The 15,546-nt window shown below is 51.4% G+C and overlaps 9 protein-coding genes across 9 annotated transcripts; 6 read left to right on the top strand and 3 right to left on the bottom strand.

Moving 5' to 3' along the window:
- Positions 1-88: 88 nt before the first annotated feature.
- Positions 89-3,236, top strand: BCR37DRAFT_352543 (ANTH domain-containing protein; the record flags this gene model as incomplete). Its single annotated transcript, XM_040868137.1, has 2 exons — positions 89-246; positions 284-3,236. 2 exons carry the CDS (start codon positions 89-91, stop codon positions 3,234-3,236), a joined length of 3,111 nt encoding a protein of 1,036 aa, XP_040722061.1.
- BCR37DRAFT_201230 (phosphotransferase enzyme family protein) lies at positions 3,082-4,535 on the top strand. The gene has a single exon (XM_040866356.1). It carries the CDS (start codon positions 3,355-3,357, stop codon positions 4,459-4,461), a length of 1,107 nt encoding a protein of 368 aa, XP_040722060.1. The 5' UTR covers positions 3,082-3,354; the 3' UTR covers positions 4,462-4,535.
- A 504-nt stretch (positions 4,536-5,039) lies between these two features.
- BCR37DRAFT_352587 (Nnf1-domain-containing protein) lies at positions 5,040-5,534 on the bottom strand (the record flags this gene model as incomplete). The annotated part of the gene is made up of 1 exon (XM_040868143.1): positions 5,040-5,534. One exon carries the CDS (start codon positions 5,532-5,534, stop codon positions 5,040-5,042), a length of 495 nt encoding a protein of 164 aa, XP_040722059.1.
- Positions 5,535-5,567: 33 nt separating this feature from the next.
- BCR37DRAFT_384399 (UbiA prenyltransferase family-domain-containing protein) lies at positions 5,568-6,565 on the top strand. Its single transcript, XM_040870219.1, has one exon. It carries the CDS (start codon positions 5,572-5,574, stop codon positions 6,547-6,549), a length of 978 nt encoding a protein of 325 aa, XP_040722058.1. The 5' UTR covers positions 5,568-5,571; the 3' UTR covers positions 6,550-6,565.
- Positions 6,566-6,895: 330 nt separating this feature from the next.
- Positions 6,896-7,747, top strand: BCR37DRAFT_384391 (translation factor sui1). Its single transcript, XM_040870218.1, has 5 exons — positions 6,896-6,981; positions 7,020-7,070; positions 7,108-7,348; positions 7,386-7,684; positions 7,724-7,747. Exons 1-4 carry the CDS (start codon positions 6,951-6,953, stop codon positions 7,390-7,392), a joined length of 330 nt encoding a protein of 109 aa, XP_040722057.1. The 5' UTR covers positions 6,896-6,950; the 3' UTR covers positions 7,393-7,684; positions 7,724-7,747.
- On the bottom strand, positions 7,415-8,177 carry BCR37DRAFT_395738 (uncharacterized protein; the record flags this gene model as incomplete). Its single annotated transcript, XM_040871666.1, has 4 exons — positions 7,415-7,684; positions 7,724-7,836; positions 7,872-7,973; positions 8,015-8,177. 4 exons carry the CDS (start codon positions 8,175-8,177, stop codon positions 7,415-7,417), a joined length of 648 nt encoding a protein of 215 aa, XP_040722056.1.
- A 3,032-nt stretch (positions 8,178-11,209) lies between these two features.
- Positions 11,210-12,678, top strand: BCR37DRAFT_395737 (endo-1,3(4)-beta-glucanase; the record flags this gene model as incomplete). The annotated part of the gene is made up of 3 exons (XM_040871665.1): positions 11,210-12,026; positions 12,068-12,294; positions 12,337-12,678. The coding sequence occupies 3 exons, from the start codon at positions 11,210-11,212 to the stop codon at positions 12,676-12,678; spliced, it is 1,386 nt and encodes a 461-aa protein (XP_040722055.1).
- Positions 12,679-13,790: 1,112 nt separating this feature from the next.
- BCR37DRAFT_197963 (uncharacterized protein) lies at positions 13,791-14,664 on the bottom strand. The gene has a single exon (XM_040866349.1). The coding sequence runs from the start codon at positions 14,517-14,519 to the stop codon at positions 14,043-14,045; it is 477 nt and encodes a 158-aa protein (XP_040722054.1). The 5' UTR covers positions 14,520-14,664; the 3' UTR covers positions 13,791-14,042.
- BCR37DRAFT_384381 (uncharacterized protein) lies at positions 14,546-15,520 on the top strand. Its single transcript, XM_040870217.1, has 2 exons — positions 14,546-15,012; positions 15,061-15,520. Exons 1-2 carry the CDS (start codon positions 14,809-14,811, stop codon positions 15,187-15,189), a joined length of 333 nt encoding a protein of 110 aa, XP_040722053.1. The 5' UTR covers positions 14,546-14,808; the 3' UTR covers positions 15,190-15,520.
- Positions 15,521-15,546: the final 26 nt, after the last annotated feature.

Raw genomic sequence — 15,546 nt, 5'->3', positions numbered from 1 at the left:
TCGGTGTGCGTCGCCTTTGGTGCGCGTTGTCCTGCTGTCAATGTTTCAAAACGCACAAGAGCGTCATCCTCCCCTTGCGACACCCACCATGTATGCCACCAACAACCAGTTCCGCGACGGGCCCAGTCGCAACGTCGATGTCGGCAAGCAAGAGTCGGAGCTGAGTACGAACATCAAAAAGGCCACCTCGCCCGAAGAGACGGCCCCAAAACGCAAGCATGTCCGTGCATGCATCGTCTACACCTGGTATGGGTCCGCTATAGTGAATTGAGGCTGACTGCAGGGATCATCAATCGAGCCAGACATTCTGGCAGGGAATGAAGCTGCAGCCAATCTTGTCCGACGAGGTACAGACATTCAAGGCGCTCATTGTCGTGCACAAAGTGATTCAAGAGGGAGCACCCGTCACGCTGGTGGAGGCACAGAAGCAGACTGGCTGGCTAGAGACGTGTGCTCGCTCGTTCAGCAGCACAGTAAAAGGATACGGTCCGCTTATCAAGGCCTACGTCGAGTACCTGACGGCGAAGCTCTTGTTTCACCGCTACCATTCGGAGTTTAATGGCACATTTGAGTATGAAGAGTACGTTACACTCAAAAGCCTGCACGATCCGAACGAGGGCTATGAAACAATCATGGAGCTGATGAATTTGCAAGACCAAATTGACTCCTTTCAAAAGCTCATCTTTGCCCACTTTAAAGGCGGCAGCATTAATGAATGTCGCATCTCTGCGCTTGTGCCGCTTGTGCACGAGTCGTATGGCATCTACAAGTTCATTACGAGTATGGTCCGGGCAATGCATCATGCAACATCGGAAGATGCATTGGAGCCACTCAGGACGAGGTATGGCGCGCAGCATTATCGGCTGCTCAAGTTTTACTACGAATGCTCCAACCTACGCTACCTGACCAACTTGATTGCGATTCCTAAGCTACCACAGGATGCACCCAATCTCAGCGACAATGAGGAAATTCCCGCTTTGCCCAGCAGACCGAAAGATCCCGAGCCAGTAGATACACACGAGGAGGACGAAGCGCAGCGCCGACAGGCTGAGTATGAAGCTCAACAGCGTCGTCTACAAGCAGATCAAGATGCGGAAATGCGACGTCAACAAGAGCTGGCTATGCAACAACAAGCTGAATTTGAGCGGCAGCAACAATTACAGCAGGAGCAGCAGCGTCAAGCACAAGAGAACCTGCAGCAGCAGCAATATCAAATGCAGACTCACGGTAGACTCGCTGAGCTCGAACAGCAGCTGCTGGCTATGCAAGGTCAGTACAATAATGATCAGCTTATGCTCGAGCAATATGATCGGCGTGTCAAGATGCTCGAGACGGAGTTGCAGCAAATCAATCAGAATACTGGCATGCAATCACAGGCAAAGGATGAATTGATTCGCTCCCTTCAAGAGCAGCTTGCCGCATGGAAACAAAAATACGAGGCGCTCGCCAAGCTCTATACGCAATTGCGACAAGAGCACATGGATCTGCTGGCCAAGTATAAAAATGCACAGCTCAAAGCGTCGTCTGCACAAGAAGCCATCGATCGTAAGGAAAAGGCCGAGCGTGATCTCAAGGCCAAGAATCTTGACTTGGCAGACATGATTCGGGAACGAGACCGTGCTCGACTCGAGCTTGATCGACTCAAGCATTCTGGTCAGGATCAAGTGGAGGCCAAGGAACGCGAATTGCGAGAAGCATTGGACAAAATTAACAATATGGAGCGCACCTCTGGCTCTGAGCTCTCTTCGATTGTCAACCGCAACAATCGCGAGATTGCAAATCTGGAAGAACTCTTGCGTACAAAGCAACGTCAGTTGGATGATGCCACGCAAAAGCTTGCCGACAAGATGCGCGAGATTGAGAACATTATCCGCGACAAGGACGAGGAGCTAGAGATTTACAAGATGGGCATGGATGATACGCTGCTCAAGATGAATGCGATGCAAATGAATGGCGATAACGATGCAATGGATGAGCAGATTGACCAATTGATCTTGTCGCAAATTGACAAGCTCAATGAGATTATTGATGCTGTGCTGACCTCTGCTGCAGCGCGTGTCAACAATACGGTCTTCGAGCTGGACGACCCGATGCAAGCAGGTAATGCCAACACCACACCAGAGTACCTGTTGTCTGTGCTTGAGAATGGTGCCGCCGCTGCCAACGAGTTTGCCACGGCCATCAACAACTTTCTGGCTGATGGGCCTAATGCTGATCAGGCAGAGATGATTACAGCAACCGATGCCTATGCGTCCAGCGTCTTCTCAAGCTTGTACAATCTCAAAGGTGCACTGCCGTTGACTGGCAGCGAAGAAATGGCGGATCAGCTCGTCAAGGAAGCAAAGACATTGGGAACTCTGGCCAGCAGCTTCTTCCTAGGCGTTGTATCCTCGAAGCTTCCTGAGGATGCTGATCAAAAGACGGACGCCGTTATCAACTACAACGTTGACCAGCAACAGCAAATCATCAAAGTATCGAAAATTGTCGAGACACTTGTTCCACGCAATGCCTTTGACATTGTGGCCAAGGCGAATGAGGATATTGGCGATCTGGTGGACCGAGAGCTTGGCGGTGCAGCGCGTGCTATTGATGCGGCGGCTGCCAAGTTGCAGGCCATCTTTTCAAAACAAGACTTTGAGTTGTCTATCCACGAGAGCTTATTGGAAGCTGCTATCGCCATCACCAATGCCATTGCCGAGCTGCTCAAGGCTGCAACAGAATCGCAAAAGGAAATCGTCAATCAAGGTCGCGGCAATAGTTCACGCACAGCCTTCTACAAAAAGAACAATCGCTGGACAGAAGGCTTGATTTCTGCAGCCAAGGCCGTTGCCAATGCAACCAATACTTTGATTGAGTCTGCGGATGGAGTGATTAGCGGCACCAAGTCGCCTGAACACATGGTAGTCGCGAGTAATCAAGTGGCTGCAGCAACAGCGCAACTGGTGGCTGCATCGCGAGTGAAGCAGGCGTTCATGTCCAAGACGCAAGGTAGACTGGAGGATGCATCGAAGCGTGTGAATGTCGCATGCAGGGCTATTGTGCGACTGGTGCAAGGTATGCAAACAGCAAAGAGGACGGACCAGGAGGACTTTGAGGCGTTGGGTGCGCATGAATTCAAGGTCAAGGAGATGGAGCAGCAGGTGCTGTGTCTGAAGCTGGAGCAGGAGCTTGCCACTGCGCGTCTGCGTCTGGGGGCGATGCGCAAGACGACCTATCACCAGGAGCTGGATCTGTAGGCTGTAGATGTGTGGCATCTGAACACTTCCTCGGCCTGTCCCCGCATCCGAGGCAGCATCGACCAAGACCTCTCTAACGGTGTCTAACAGTGTCTATACTCTTGTACCTACTACTGACATGTTTAAGACAACGGCCAACATCGGCGCCCTGCGTGAAGACATTGATGTTCCTCGGCTCGAGGCCTACCTCAAGAATGCCGCACCCGGCATCGCATTGCCCATCACATTGCAGCAATTCATGCACGGACAGTCCAACCCGACCCTGCTCATCAACGACAAGAATGGCGACATGTACGTCTTGCGCAAGAAGCCTCGCGGAGAGCTGCTCTCCAAGACGGCACACGCGGTAGAGCGCGAATACCAAGTCATTTCTGCCCTGCAAGGCACAAACGTGCCCGTCCCAAAGACCTATTGCTTGTGCGAGGACACATCTGTAGTGGGTACGCCCTTTTACATCATGGAGTTCTTCCAGGGTCGCATCTTTACCGACCCCGGTATGCCCATGCTTCCGCGCGAGGAGAAGCGTGCTGCATGGAACTCCGTCTTGCAGACTCTGGCCAAGCTGCACAAGATTGACCCCAAGCAGGTGGGCCTTGAAAAGTATGGCCGTCCAACAGGCTTCTACAAGCGTCAACTCGCTACCATTGAAAAGGTGACGCAGGCGCAGTCTGCAGCAAAGGATCTCGACACTGGCGAAATTGTTGGCCAGATGCCGCACTGGCAAGACTTGCAGACCTGGTTTGCCGGCCATATGCCGCCCGACCGGACATCGATCGTGCACGGCGACTACAAGATTGACAATTGCGTGTTTCATGCGACGGAGCCTCGCGTAATTGGTATTCTCGATTGGGAGCTGAGTACGATTGGACACCCACTCAGTGACTTGGCCAACCTCTTGCAGCCACACAGTCTGCCTTCTGGCAACGGAGACGGATCACTCAGCGGATTCATGGGCAAGGAAGATCTTGGAGGTGTTCCAACTATTCAAGAGGCTCACGCCGAGTACGCAGCCACTGCTGGCTGGAACCCTGCAGACGACTTTTTGTTTGCGAGCGCCTTTGCGCATCTGCGTCTGGCTTTCATTCTGCAAGGTATCGCTGCACGCGTTGCACGGAAGCAGGCTTCTTCCCTGAAGGCCAAGCACCACGCCAAGGCCTTTCCCTTGCTGGCGGAAATGGCCTGGTTTACGATCGAGGAGGGCTCTGAGGCAAAGACAAAGTTGTAAGTTGCTGCACGGTAAACTTGACGGGCCGGATCCAGGACTTTGCTGCAAGGACGACGTCTTCCTCCGAGGTGCGTGTCTGCAGGCGAAACGCTGCCTGGATGATATGGTTCGTGCGACTATTGTTAGAGATGTAGATAGAAAAGAAACTTACTCTGCATCGAGTGGCTGCCGTGAAAAGTTGAGGAGGGCCGTTGAAGAGACGGGCTCGCGCTGTACGGGCACCTCTTTGTGTCCCCGGTCTTTGATTTCGCGAATGAGCCGCGACTGGACTTGCTGGCCGCAGAGGTTGCGGATGGTTTTGATGTCACCCTTGCTGTGTGCTAGCAGCGTTGCATCGCGCAGTTCAACGGCATGCTGTTTGAGACTCGCTACACTTAGAGTCTGTGGCTTGATGGAGCGCTTAAAGCTAAACAGGGCAAGCCGCGTCATGATGCCGCGGTGCAGTATATACTTGAACCACTGCCCAGGCTTGAAGAGGACCCGCCTGGGAGGCCTGTAGTAGTCAAGGACGCCGAAATCCTCCTTGGCAATGGCCGCCGAGAGTGTCGACGCCTGCCGCCTGCCTGTGCGCAACATGCTCATGGTTGTGGTGTCTGCAGCAGCGCTTGTAAATTTGCAGCCTCTTGCTCGAGCTGCACCCGCGTCGTCTCCATCGCAGCGAGCGCTTGCCCGTTCTCCGCCTGCAGCTGGTCCAGTGCTAGCCGCATCCCCTCGAGCTCCCGGCGCTTGACGGGGATGAGGTGTGCCTGCAAGATGACCTCGGGCGGGAGATCCATGTGCTCTGTCCGTGCTTCGCCGCGCTCTTTGCGCTCTCTTGCCTGCTTGATGAGCAGATCGAGTTCATCCAGCCTCTGTACTGCCTCCCGCTCCGCTAGAATCTTGCCAAACTCTTGCGCCATGGTTGTTTGTAAAAAGTCGTAGACCTGCTGCTGAGCATGCTCGAGGGAGGGCGCGTCGTTTTGCGCCAGGGTCGGGAAGCAGCTTGCCAGTTTATCGTAGGAGCAGGCACGTAAGGTCGCGCTGACTGTTGTATCGAGAATCTCCTGCAGCTTTGTAGCCCGGACGCGTTCCATGTTTGTTGTTTGGGTGCTGGGTGTGCTGCGACGACACATGCTCAGAAGAGGCCTCGCAACGGCGCAGCTCGCGGGCAAGGCGGCAGAGGCGAGGCTGCTGCAGAAACCAGGCTACAATGCCTACCTTGCACTTGCCAAGCCCAGGCTCACCACGCTCGTCGTGCTTTCTACCATGTCCTCCTATGCGCTGTGCCCATTCGAGTCGAATCTACCGACTCTGGTCTGCTTGACGGTCGGTACAACGCTCTGCTCTGCGAGTGCCAATACCTACAACATGTGGCTCGAGCCGCCGTTCGATAGTCAAATGGCGCGGACGCGGAATAGACCCCTCGTCAAGGGCTCGCTGCATCCAGACGATGCCTTTCGCATGGGCAGCCTGACTGGCCTCGCTGGCGTCGGCCTGCTTGCTTGGGGCGTCAATCCTACCTGTGCCCTGCTCGGTCTTGCCAACATTGGCTTGTATGCAGGCGTCTATACACCGCTCAAGAGACAGCACATTATCAATACCTGGGTCGGCGCTGTTGTTGGCGCGATACCGCCAGCCATGGGCTGGTTTGCCCTCTCACCGTATCCCTTCCTCTCGCAAGAGAACATGGGCTGCCTCTACCTAGCGGCGCTGCTGTATGCCTGGCAATTTCCACACTTCAACAGTCTGTCGTGGTATATTCGCGAAGAGTATGCGCGTGCAGGCTATGTCATGACGAGTATCCTTCATCCCGGTATGAATGCGCGTGTTTCCCTGCGCTACTCGCTCCTCACTTTTCCAATCTGCTTTGGGCTCGTGTATGCGAATGTATGTGATGCGTACTTTATGCTCGACAGCAGCCTGCTCAATCTCTACCTCAGCTATCGAGCCTATGACTTTTGGCGGCAAAGAGGCAGCGAACGGGAGCGCACAGGAAGCGCCAAAAAGCTCTTCTTTGCCAGCCTTGTGTATCTGCCGGGCGTCTTGCTCCTGGCACTCGCGCACAAGCGTGGTCTCTGGGACTTTTTAGAGGATGTAGTTGACGATTAGCGCCGAGCTGGCGATACTAAATATGAGCATAGGCATAGAGCATGAAGCATACCCAATAGTGAGCAGTGTACCCTTGGCCTTGGGTCGTTGGTTCATCCAGAAGCTGAGGGCAACGACGATGCCAGTCCATGCGAGGATCTTGCTTCTAAGGAACATGCTGAGGAATATCAAGAGCGTATTGAGTGTGCTGGCGAAGTCTTGGTCGATCCTCGAGCTCTCTGGACTGTCGGGGGCAGAAAATGCCATGGTATGTTTCTAGACTCAAAGAAGCTCTGCCAGGCTCGTGCAAGCGTCTCACGTTGAGCTTATGAGGAGTGTCGTGCCGGGTTGTGTTTGGTAGTGGACCAACAGCGACATCCTCGACCAGAACCACCAGCGCAAAGACCAGAGCAGACTAGTGAATGAGCAACATCGAGAACTTCAACACTGTCGGCATGTCGCTCATCCTGTCCGGTACATGCTAACAGCAGATCCCTTTGCAGACACGGGCGACGATGAGACTCAGCCTAAAAACTACATTCGTACGGTCTTTGCCTCTTTTCCTCCTCTGACCCGCAGACATTCGTATCCAGCAGCGAAATGGACGCAAGACCTTGACGACCGTGCAGGGATTGCCCGTCGAGTTTGATCAGAAGCGTATCCTCAAAGCACTCAAGAAGGATTTTGCTTGCAACGGCACCATCGTCAAGGACGCAGAAATGGGCGAAGTCATCCAGCTGCAGGGCGACCAGCGTCTCAAGGTGTCTGAGTTTCTCACCTCTGAGCTCCCGATTCCAAAGAAGAACATCAAGATTCACGGGTACGCAGCTGTACAGCATGATCATGGCTAACGACAGTTTCTGAGTAGGGATATAGAAAACACAAGCTACGCTTCAATCTGCCTCGCAATCTGCGTCAACGACACCAACATTTGACCAATCTCGTGCTGAACACCAGCTGCAGGGCCGCGCGCTGCTTGCTCCGTCAATGTCGCGTGTGTTTCTGCCATACGCGCAGCTTGTGCTTGCAAAGTCTGTTTCTGAAGCACCAACGCTTCCACGCGAGCCTTGCGCATGTTGGTGTCTGCTTGTGCTTGCGACAGAGACACGCCCAATGTTTGCTGCTTTGACTGCAGTGCCTTGAGTGACATGACGGGCTTGGGATAAGTACAATGTCAAGAAGAGAAATAACTTACCTGAGGACGTTGCTGGCGAAGCTGTTCCAGCTCGTGCAGGGATGCACGCAAGCTGGCCGACTCTGTCTCGAGCGTCCGCATACCCTCCAGAGCACCATCAACGCGTCGTTTCTCTGCTGTGAGCATGCGTGAGGGAAAGAATACTTACGTGCAGGAACGCTCTGAGAGAGTGCTGTGATTTGCGCCTGGCATGCCTGCACTGCAGCCTTTTGCTGCTGCAGCGTCGCCTTGGCCTCGGCGTTGTGTTGTTCTGACGTGAGTCCTAGTAACAAGGCCTGCACAGGAGCTTACCGAGCTGTGTGCGAGCAGCCGTATCGGCAGACACGTCGTCTTCTGCAAGCATGCGCAAATAGCGCTCGCGTGTTTCTTCCTCAATGTAGCTGACTTTTAGCTTTTGGAAGAGTTCTTTGTAGTGCTGCTGCTCATTGACGAGCTGGTCTGGCGTGGACTGCATCATGGAGCTTGGGGCGAAAGGGTGGTGGAAGTGCTTTGTTGTGAGCAACTGTGCACAAGTTGTACTCCAAACAAAAAGTGCGAGTCCGGCCCACAAAGGCACGATTGCAAAGCCGAGAGCGCCCATATCTCATACACGACATTCGACGTCAGGAACTACTTAACTGCTGAACGCACCGGTGACCGGCGGCATCAGCAGAGTGATCGAAGCAACATATTCTCCGCCTGGGGCCTTCGAACTCTCGCCCAAACAGCTGACTTCCATATCATCTTACGAGACAGATTGTTCAGGCATCTACAGTCTAAACCGCTATGGACATCATAACAATGATCGATGAGGTTGAGACGGACCTCAGAATGCGCTCTGTAGAAGTCAGCACAGCAATTGATCGATTTCGGTATATCAAAAAAGAGCTGCAGCGGCTGCCATTAGACGCCGCTGTGCTCGACACCATCAAAGCGAAAGCGCTTACTATTGTTGACTTGTGCGCTCAACACCGGAATGGGAGCACGGCTAATGTGCAACAAAATAGACCGCATCGACGCGCTGTGCAGAAGATATTGAAGGCCTGGTATCTCGAGCACCTGCAGCATCCATATCCAAATGAAGCTGACAAACAACGATTGGCTTCGTTGACTGGTCTGACAATCAAACAAATCAGCATGTGGTTCACCAATGCTCGCCGTCGCTCAGGCACCAATGGCGATCGCTTCATGAGAGAAGGAGTATCTGCATCTCTGGTTTCTCTGTTGCCATATTGAAACAACCGATATACACTATCATCGAACCACTCACACAGACTGGGCCAAATCTTGGCTACGACGAGTAGCGTTGGCCTCGACACCAGGGTGTACTTTGCAACAGCCGCAGCCGAAGCGAGTTGTTGGACATCCTTGTCTTGCTCAATGCTGCCTTACTTCGAGCAGACGTCCACATTGCTTAGCGTGTTGCGAGATTGTGCATCCTGTAAGCTTACTTTCATTTGCTTTAGTCCTATGCTTTAGTTCAACGACTTTCCTTGGCATCGCAGCCATTGTGAATGGATCTTTAAGAATGAAAACTCCAGATGTTTTGATTTTGAGCTTGCCTCGTGTCTCTATGCAAGTTGGCAGGCAGCCCTCGCACCATTCAGTGCCTCAAGCTTGTGCCCTGTAGAAATTATGATCGTCAATTCCCATACACAACACTAGATGACCACGACTTCCTTGTACGTCCGATATTCTTGCGTGTGATCGAATAGATCGTTCTTAGTCTGCTGAAGCAACAGATGTTCCCCTGACAACTCCACAGTATCGCTCCCTAACCAAGATCTAGCATCGTTTGAGAGGTCTAATGATGAGAAGACTACGAGCGCACGATCGACAAGAAGGCCAGCAGGATGTCAGATAACCCCATCTCGAGAGCAACCTAAACACGTGCCCAAGTTCCCACCCTGGCGCTTTACAAAGCGCGCGATATCTTACCTAGGCCGCCATTGTCTACGACTCTGCGTAAACATACCAGCTTGATGATACTGGAGACTACTAGACAAAAGTGTATGCAATCCTCACGGTGACTGCCTTGACTAGTTGGGTATTGCTGCGCTGCTTGCAACCTCGGGCTGTGCACAGAGTATGCAGGCAAGGTTTTCCAAAAAAAAGCCTTGCCATATCGGGCGATGTTCAATACCTCAATTAAGCTAAACACACAACCACAAATCCTTGAAGAGCCAGTCCAGCTACAGTCGGCACTGCAAATGTGCCCCAGATTGGACAAGAAACTTGGCAGGACTTCCGCCAGAATACCCTGAACGGGCTCTGATCAGCTGGGATCGCGATTGAAATTTCCAAAGGCTGGTCCTTGAGACCGCTTTGAGAAACAGGCTCACATGCAATCTTCCTCTTTTGCGAGGATAAAACAATGATGCCTCCATCGAAGCAGTAGTGCTAGGTCTGCCAGGCCATTGATTGCCAAGGCTACTTTCGTACCCTCGCGACGCGACTTGAGAATGATGGAGGTCAAGGTCCACAATGCTCAGAATCTTCGGCGTAGGTCTTTGGTACAGTGGTCGATGTTACTACTTTTCTCTATCCTTTGCAACTGTGCAACAGCTTTGGCAGCGCGCCCGACTTTTGCAGTCCCTAGAACAACAAGCATCGAGATTGTCCGGCCAGACTTTGCTTCGAGAACAATTGTGGTGGTTTCTACACGATCTATCTCATCCCATTCGATAATCGCAACTGGCGGAATCTTCGTTTCAGGCTTGAGTGCCCTCGGTCGGTCCTCCTTTCAGAGTAGTAAGTCGCTGAAGTCCTCCTCTGCTACGACCAGCACAGAGCGGAGTACAGGTGGACGACCGGCGTTTGCAGACAAAAGCACGGTATCTAGCTCTATCGATGGGTTTTCTAGTATGTCAAATGTTCTGACAGGGTATAGACAAAGGGGATGTTCAAATACATGGCTAATACTCAGATATAGCTCCAGGATCAAAAGCTCAGCCCAACTCGTGCTATCTCAATCTTTGACAGCCATACTCACCTCGTCGAGCAAACTCAGCAGCACTGCAACTCCTACGGCCACTCTACCTGTTGTATCAAACCGACCGAGCCAGACCGATATACCCACGAGAAGCCGTTCACAGTCTCAGGTGTCCACGTCAAGTAGCCCAGCCTACCTACCCGGCTCAGAGCAATGCTTGAGTGATACTATAGCCGATCGGACTTTGATTGGGGCTTACTACAATTCCGCTTCTAATTCGGTTGCTAGCTGCGTCAGATTTTGCCAACTACAGGGTTATCAATGGGCAGGGACAGAATACAGCTCAGAATGCTTCTGCGGAGACACAGTCTCTCCTCGGGCATCGAAGTCGCAAGATTGCAATTACAAATGCTCCGGGAGCAACGAGATTTGTGGTGGCAATGGGGCGATCTCTATAGTGAGACTGGATCCGAACTACGAGACCATTCCGGCCGGCTCGCCCGTCGGCCCAATTGGCTGCTTTCAGAATGTAAGCGCACTCGAAGATGGTCTTTTCGGCTCTAGGTACATGACCAATGGTGTATGTGCTCTCTGAAAAGTGGGTTCTCGCCCTACAAGACGGTTCTAAATGGGCCGTTCATGTCTTGTCAAATGGAATCTTGCCTGGTCTCTCATTTGCCAATGTGTGCCTCATTTCTCAATCTCAGTGGTCTGGCACAACACAAGCTGGTAAATTGCCTAAGGACTCGCTCGGTGATGGCCTATACGATAGTTTCATCGGAAACTGGATCACGAGCATCACTCTCGTGGCAGAGGTAAGCTCCCAAATCGGCACGTACTCTCTGAAATATGAAAATGGTGGCAATCAGGCCCTGGCCCCACTGATCTTCGCCCTGCCACATCACGTTGCGTCACTCGCGCCAGGAATACAGTCTGCAGGCATTAAACTGCATTCTGGAATGCATGGCGTGGCGAGCGGGTATCAGTCTTATGTTTTGAAGTTGATTGAGCCTTCGTTACCCTCAGATATTGGCTTTCTTGTCGACGATGATCGAGCCATCTGGAATAATGTCAATTTGTTCGCCATCAAGAAAGCTGTCACGCCGGACATCCTGAGATCGGACTTCCTCGGCTGCAATACGTACTCCACATACTTCAACGGGAAGTGCCTCGCGAAGTCAGCACGATTGTGCTTGGTCGCGAGAGATGTCGTGCAAGATGAAGATCTTTTCAACAATTGCATAGCTCAGTTGGAGGCGGTCATGGACGTCTTTGCTGACAACGCCCATTACACGACATTTGATTACGATCCAAATTGGAAAGGCATCGTGGCAGACGCTGGGTACACAACATCAGGCGCTGATTTCGGCGGCACTGATTATAACGATCATCGTACGAGCTTTTTTTGAGGCCTGCACCTTGCTGACAGCTAGATTTTCACTATGGCTACATTATCTACGCTGCAGCAGTCCTGACTCATCTAGATCCAACTTGGGCTGGCTTGACAAGGCTCTCGGCCTTAACTGAAAATTTGATTCGGGGTTGTGCGAATCCTTCTGAAGAAGATCAAATTTTCCCTCAATTCCGCAGCATGGACTGGTATGTTGGTCATTCTATTGCACATGGTGTTGCTACGGATTTCGCGGACGGAAAAGACGAGGTGAGATATATCCCCAAGTGAGAGTGCCAACTAACAAGTGAGGAATCCTCTTCCGAGGATTACAACTTGGCATACGCCATTCAGCTCTATGGTAAAGCGACACAGAATGCTCAGCTGCAGGCGCTTGGAGCTCTGATGGGCGCTGTAAAAGCCCGGAGCGTTCAGTCATACATGCTCTTGGGCCCAGACAATATCGTCCAGCCGAGTATGTATAACCCAAATTACGTGTCGGGAATTCATTTCGCCAACAAGATGGCGCACATCATATTCTTCGGCGGCCAAACGCAATATGTTCACGGCATACATTTGGTCATCACCGCTACCGCTTACGCCGATGTCAGCTTATGTGAGGAAGGCATCTTTCGTCGGAAACGAATGGAATGACGTGCTTGCTCCTATTGCTGCTGATCTAAGGGATAATTGGGCAGGCATCTTGTACTAAACTTGGCTATCAGCGATGCACAAGCTTCCTGGGGCTTCTTCAGCAAGGGCAATGTGAACAAATTCAAGTACGGCTTGCTCGATGATGGCCAGACATCAACATGGGCTCTTTGCTTCGCTGCGGCTCATGGAGGCGGAGACACCTGATGTCAGGTATTCTTTCCTTGAGCCAGCTACTTGTAGACTCGATAGCTATAAACTCACAAAATTTGTACATGGGGTCTGACGTGGACATCTGACTGAGGATCACACTCAGAAGAGCAAGCGAGTGGCTTCCTTTGCTTGTCCCGTGCTACCAGCTGCGAGTGCGACAATATACGAATGCCAAACAAAGTAGGAAAAGTTCCGTTAAGTCATTGATTTATATCCTGCCGCGAAAGTCCGTCCTCCGTTGAGCGCATTTGGCGCGGAGGGGTTGCCAGTAGTTATGCTTCCTTGAAGCGACATTGTGTGTTGCTTCCAGCTCGGAGCATTCGGTCAAAATTCGAATTTTATCATGGGCAGCGGTGCCAGTCAGTATCTTAGCGGCTTTCTGAACAAAAGCCTCGTCGTAATGGCATTCGCCAGGAGTTTGGACAAGGCCGTTTTCATGATCACTCAGCAAGCTAGAAGGCTTAGAACCTGCCGGCGAATCAGATTGATCCATACCTAGCAAACTTTCTAATGGTTTCGCAAGTTGCTCTAACAATCGTTTGCGATGCTGTTGCACAGAATTGAGCATAGACAGACGCGTGGAGTAGGAACTTGAGATACCGGTTTTCAGGATCAGTCGCAACAGTGGAAGTGTTTGTTCTGCTTTCATTAGGCCAAACAACTCATTGTCTTCATTGACAGTGCTCTCAGCCTCAATGAATTAGATAAGGTCTATTCTTCCAAGGGGTCGTACCTGAATCATGGCTGCAAGCACTGCGGTCAAAAGGCCTTTTGATAAAGTCTCGCTGAACTAATTGTGAGAGAGAATACAGCATGAGGATTCGCTCAGCCTTACCCGAATCAACAGATTGAACTGCTTGCATTGAAGTAGAATCAACAACAGCCGTAGGGCTCTGTCAGTCGACATGTTGATAAGACTGGCTGGCTGTGATAACTGAGATGCAGCACAAGAGATCAGCCTTGGAAGCCCTCTCTCTGTACATAAGCTTACAAGGTCGCTCGTACTGACCCACATCTTACGTATGATCATGCCATCTGGAGAGTGTGTTGTGTCAGCCAAACGTTCTGTATGAGCATCTCGCACAAGAGTAGTAGTCGCCGCATTGATGGTCTCAGTGTAGCGTTGAAGATGATGAGCGTACTCCCTGGATCCATCATCGAGGGCAGTAAGTACCGCCAGACAGCCCTGCGAATGCTTCAGTCAGTATTCCATCTCCGGAAAGGAAAATTACCGGAAATCTGAAGCTCCAGGCTTCAACGAGAGCCAGTGGGAGTACCAAACCATCGTGAACGAGTGTGACAAGTGAGTCGAGGAAGAATAAAAAGGTTTCCCTATTCTGTGCAGCAACTTGCTGACCCATGTGGAGCCACAGGTTCAAATCTATTACAGATTCGAATTGTACCACAACAGAGAGCAGCCGGTCAAATTCAAAACCAGCGAAGCAGATCGCGTCGATGAATACTTTCTGTAGGCATCCGAGAGAACACACTCTGCTTAAGCTGTCAGGAAGTCCCTCCACGATATTTGGTTCCCACGAGATTGCGCGTTGAGCATCTACAGCATAGCTTTCGGAATTTCTGACCAGATTCTCGGACATGAGCCAGTGCATACGTATACTACCATTAGTCATGACATGTGTTGAGACCAACTGACCTTGTGCACATGTTGGCACATAACAAGTATTGCTGCCCGAGAAACTCTACCGATTGTCGGAGAGAAGCTTTGATTTGTTCCAAGTTTGGGAAAAGCATCTGAGCCAGATCGTCAGACCTCGTCTGAGATGACGTCCTACGAAGTTTGTTCAGGAACAGACATCGTAGTAGCCACTCTACCCGGTTCATGGGAACACCATGTGAGATACAACACCGTAACGCGCCCTCGAAAGATCTCTCCCCAAAGGCAGGCAATGCCCTGGCCAGATGTCTCAATTGTATTGCTGGATTTCTCAAGTCTTTGAAGTATTCCACATTCTTCCATTCTGCGAATTGAATCCATGGAGGAACCTTTATTTGAGAGAGAAGTGCTGGCTCCTTATCGCACTCTTGCGCTTTGAAAAGAAGAGAATACATGTTTGTGTATTGTATCTCGCTCCATTCGCTCTGTCCTGCAAGTTTGAAATCATCCTAGACGTTAGATCAGCGCATTTGATGGTCAAATGTAAAATAACATACTTGTGCCCTATTTTGAGGTTGTATTGCGCTGGCAACACTAATAAGGATATCGCCTTGCGCCGAAGACATACTTGGAACATATTCGCTGAAGAATGCGCTCATGGAAGCTGTAAAGAGGCTTATTTGTAAGCGTATCAAGCTCTCGCTTTGCACTCGCGAGGATGTGATTATGCGGCGACTTTGCAACAACTCGCTCGTTTGTCAGAGGTTTGCCCAGACAGTGTATACAGGCTAGAGAGACGTCAAAGATATTTTCAATCTGCCAGAGATCTGGCCTGTGTTATCTTTGGAAGTCCCAACGTGCTGAAACCGCTAGCTCAGCTTGCACTCAGCAGGAAGCCATCGACAGATCTAGCTAAAGAGGGCTGTTTTTCTACGATAATCGAAGCACTTGCAAGCTTCAGCGTGAACGCCAGTCCAGGCAGCTACAGGAGAAGTGGGGTGTCGGAACCGACTGATGCATATGGGTTGCTGTTCAAGCTCAAA

The sequence above is a fragment of the Protomyces lactucae-debilis genome (assembly GCF_002105105.1).
Source record: "Protomyces lactucae-debilis strain 12-1054 chromosome Unknown BCR37scaffold_29, whole genome shotgun sequence".
In the NCBI taxonomy this organism is placed as follows: Eukaryota; Fungi; Ascomycota; class Taphrinomycetes; order Taphrinales; family Protomycetaceae; genus Protomyces; species Protomyces lactucae-debilis.
This window is presented reverse-complemented; position numbering and strand designations above follow the sequence as displayed.

Coding starts and splice junctions, on each gene's coding strand:
- BCR37DRAFT_384381 (XM_040870217.1), top strand. CDS start 14,809: ATGTCTCAATTGTATTGCTGGATTTCTCAAGTCTTTGAAGTATTCCAC. Junction 15,013..15,060: donor CCTGCAAGTTTGAAATCATC/CTAGACGTTAGA, acceptor AAAATAACATAC/TTGTGCCCTATTTTGAGGTT.
- BCR37DRAFT_197963 (XM_040866349.1), bottom strand. CDS start 14,519: ATGACTAATGGTAGTATACGTATGCACTGGCTCATGTCCGAGAATCTG.
- BCR37DRAFT_201230 (XM_040866356.1), top strand. CDS start 3,355: ATGTTTAAGACAACGGCCAACATCGGCGCCCTGCGTGAAGACATTGAT.
- BCR37DRAFT_384391 (XM_040870218.1), top strand. CDS start 6,951: ATGAGCAACATCGAGAACTTCAACACTGTCG. Junction 6,982..7,019: donor CGAGAACTTCAACACTGTCG/GCATGTCGCTCA, acceptor TGCTAACAGCAG/ATCCCTTTGCAGACACGGGC. Junction 7,071..7,107: donor TCAGCCTAAAAACTACATTC/GTACGGTCTTTG, acceptor TCTGACCCGCAG/ACATTCGTATCCAGCAGCGA.
- BCR37DRAFT_384399 (XM_040870219.1), top strand. CDS start 5,572: ATGCTCAGAAGAGGCCTCGCAACGGCGCAGCTCGCGGGCAAGGCGGCA.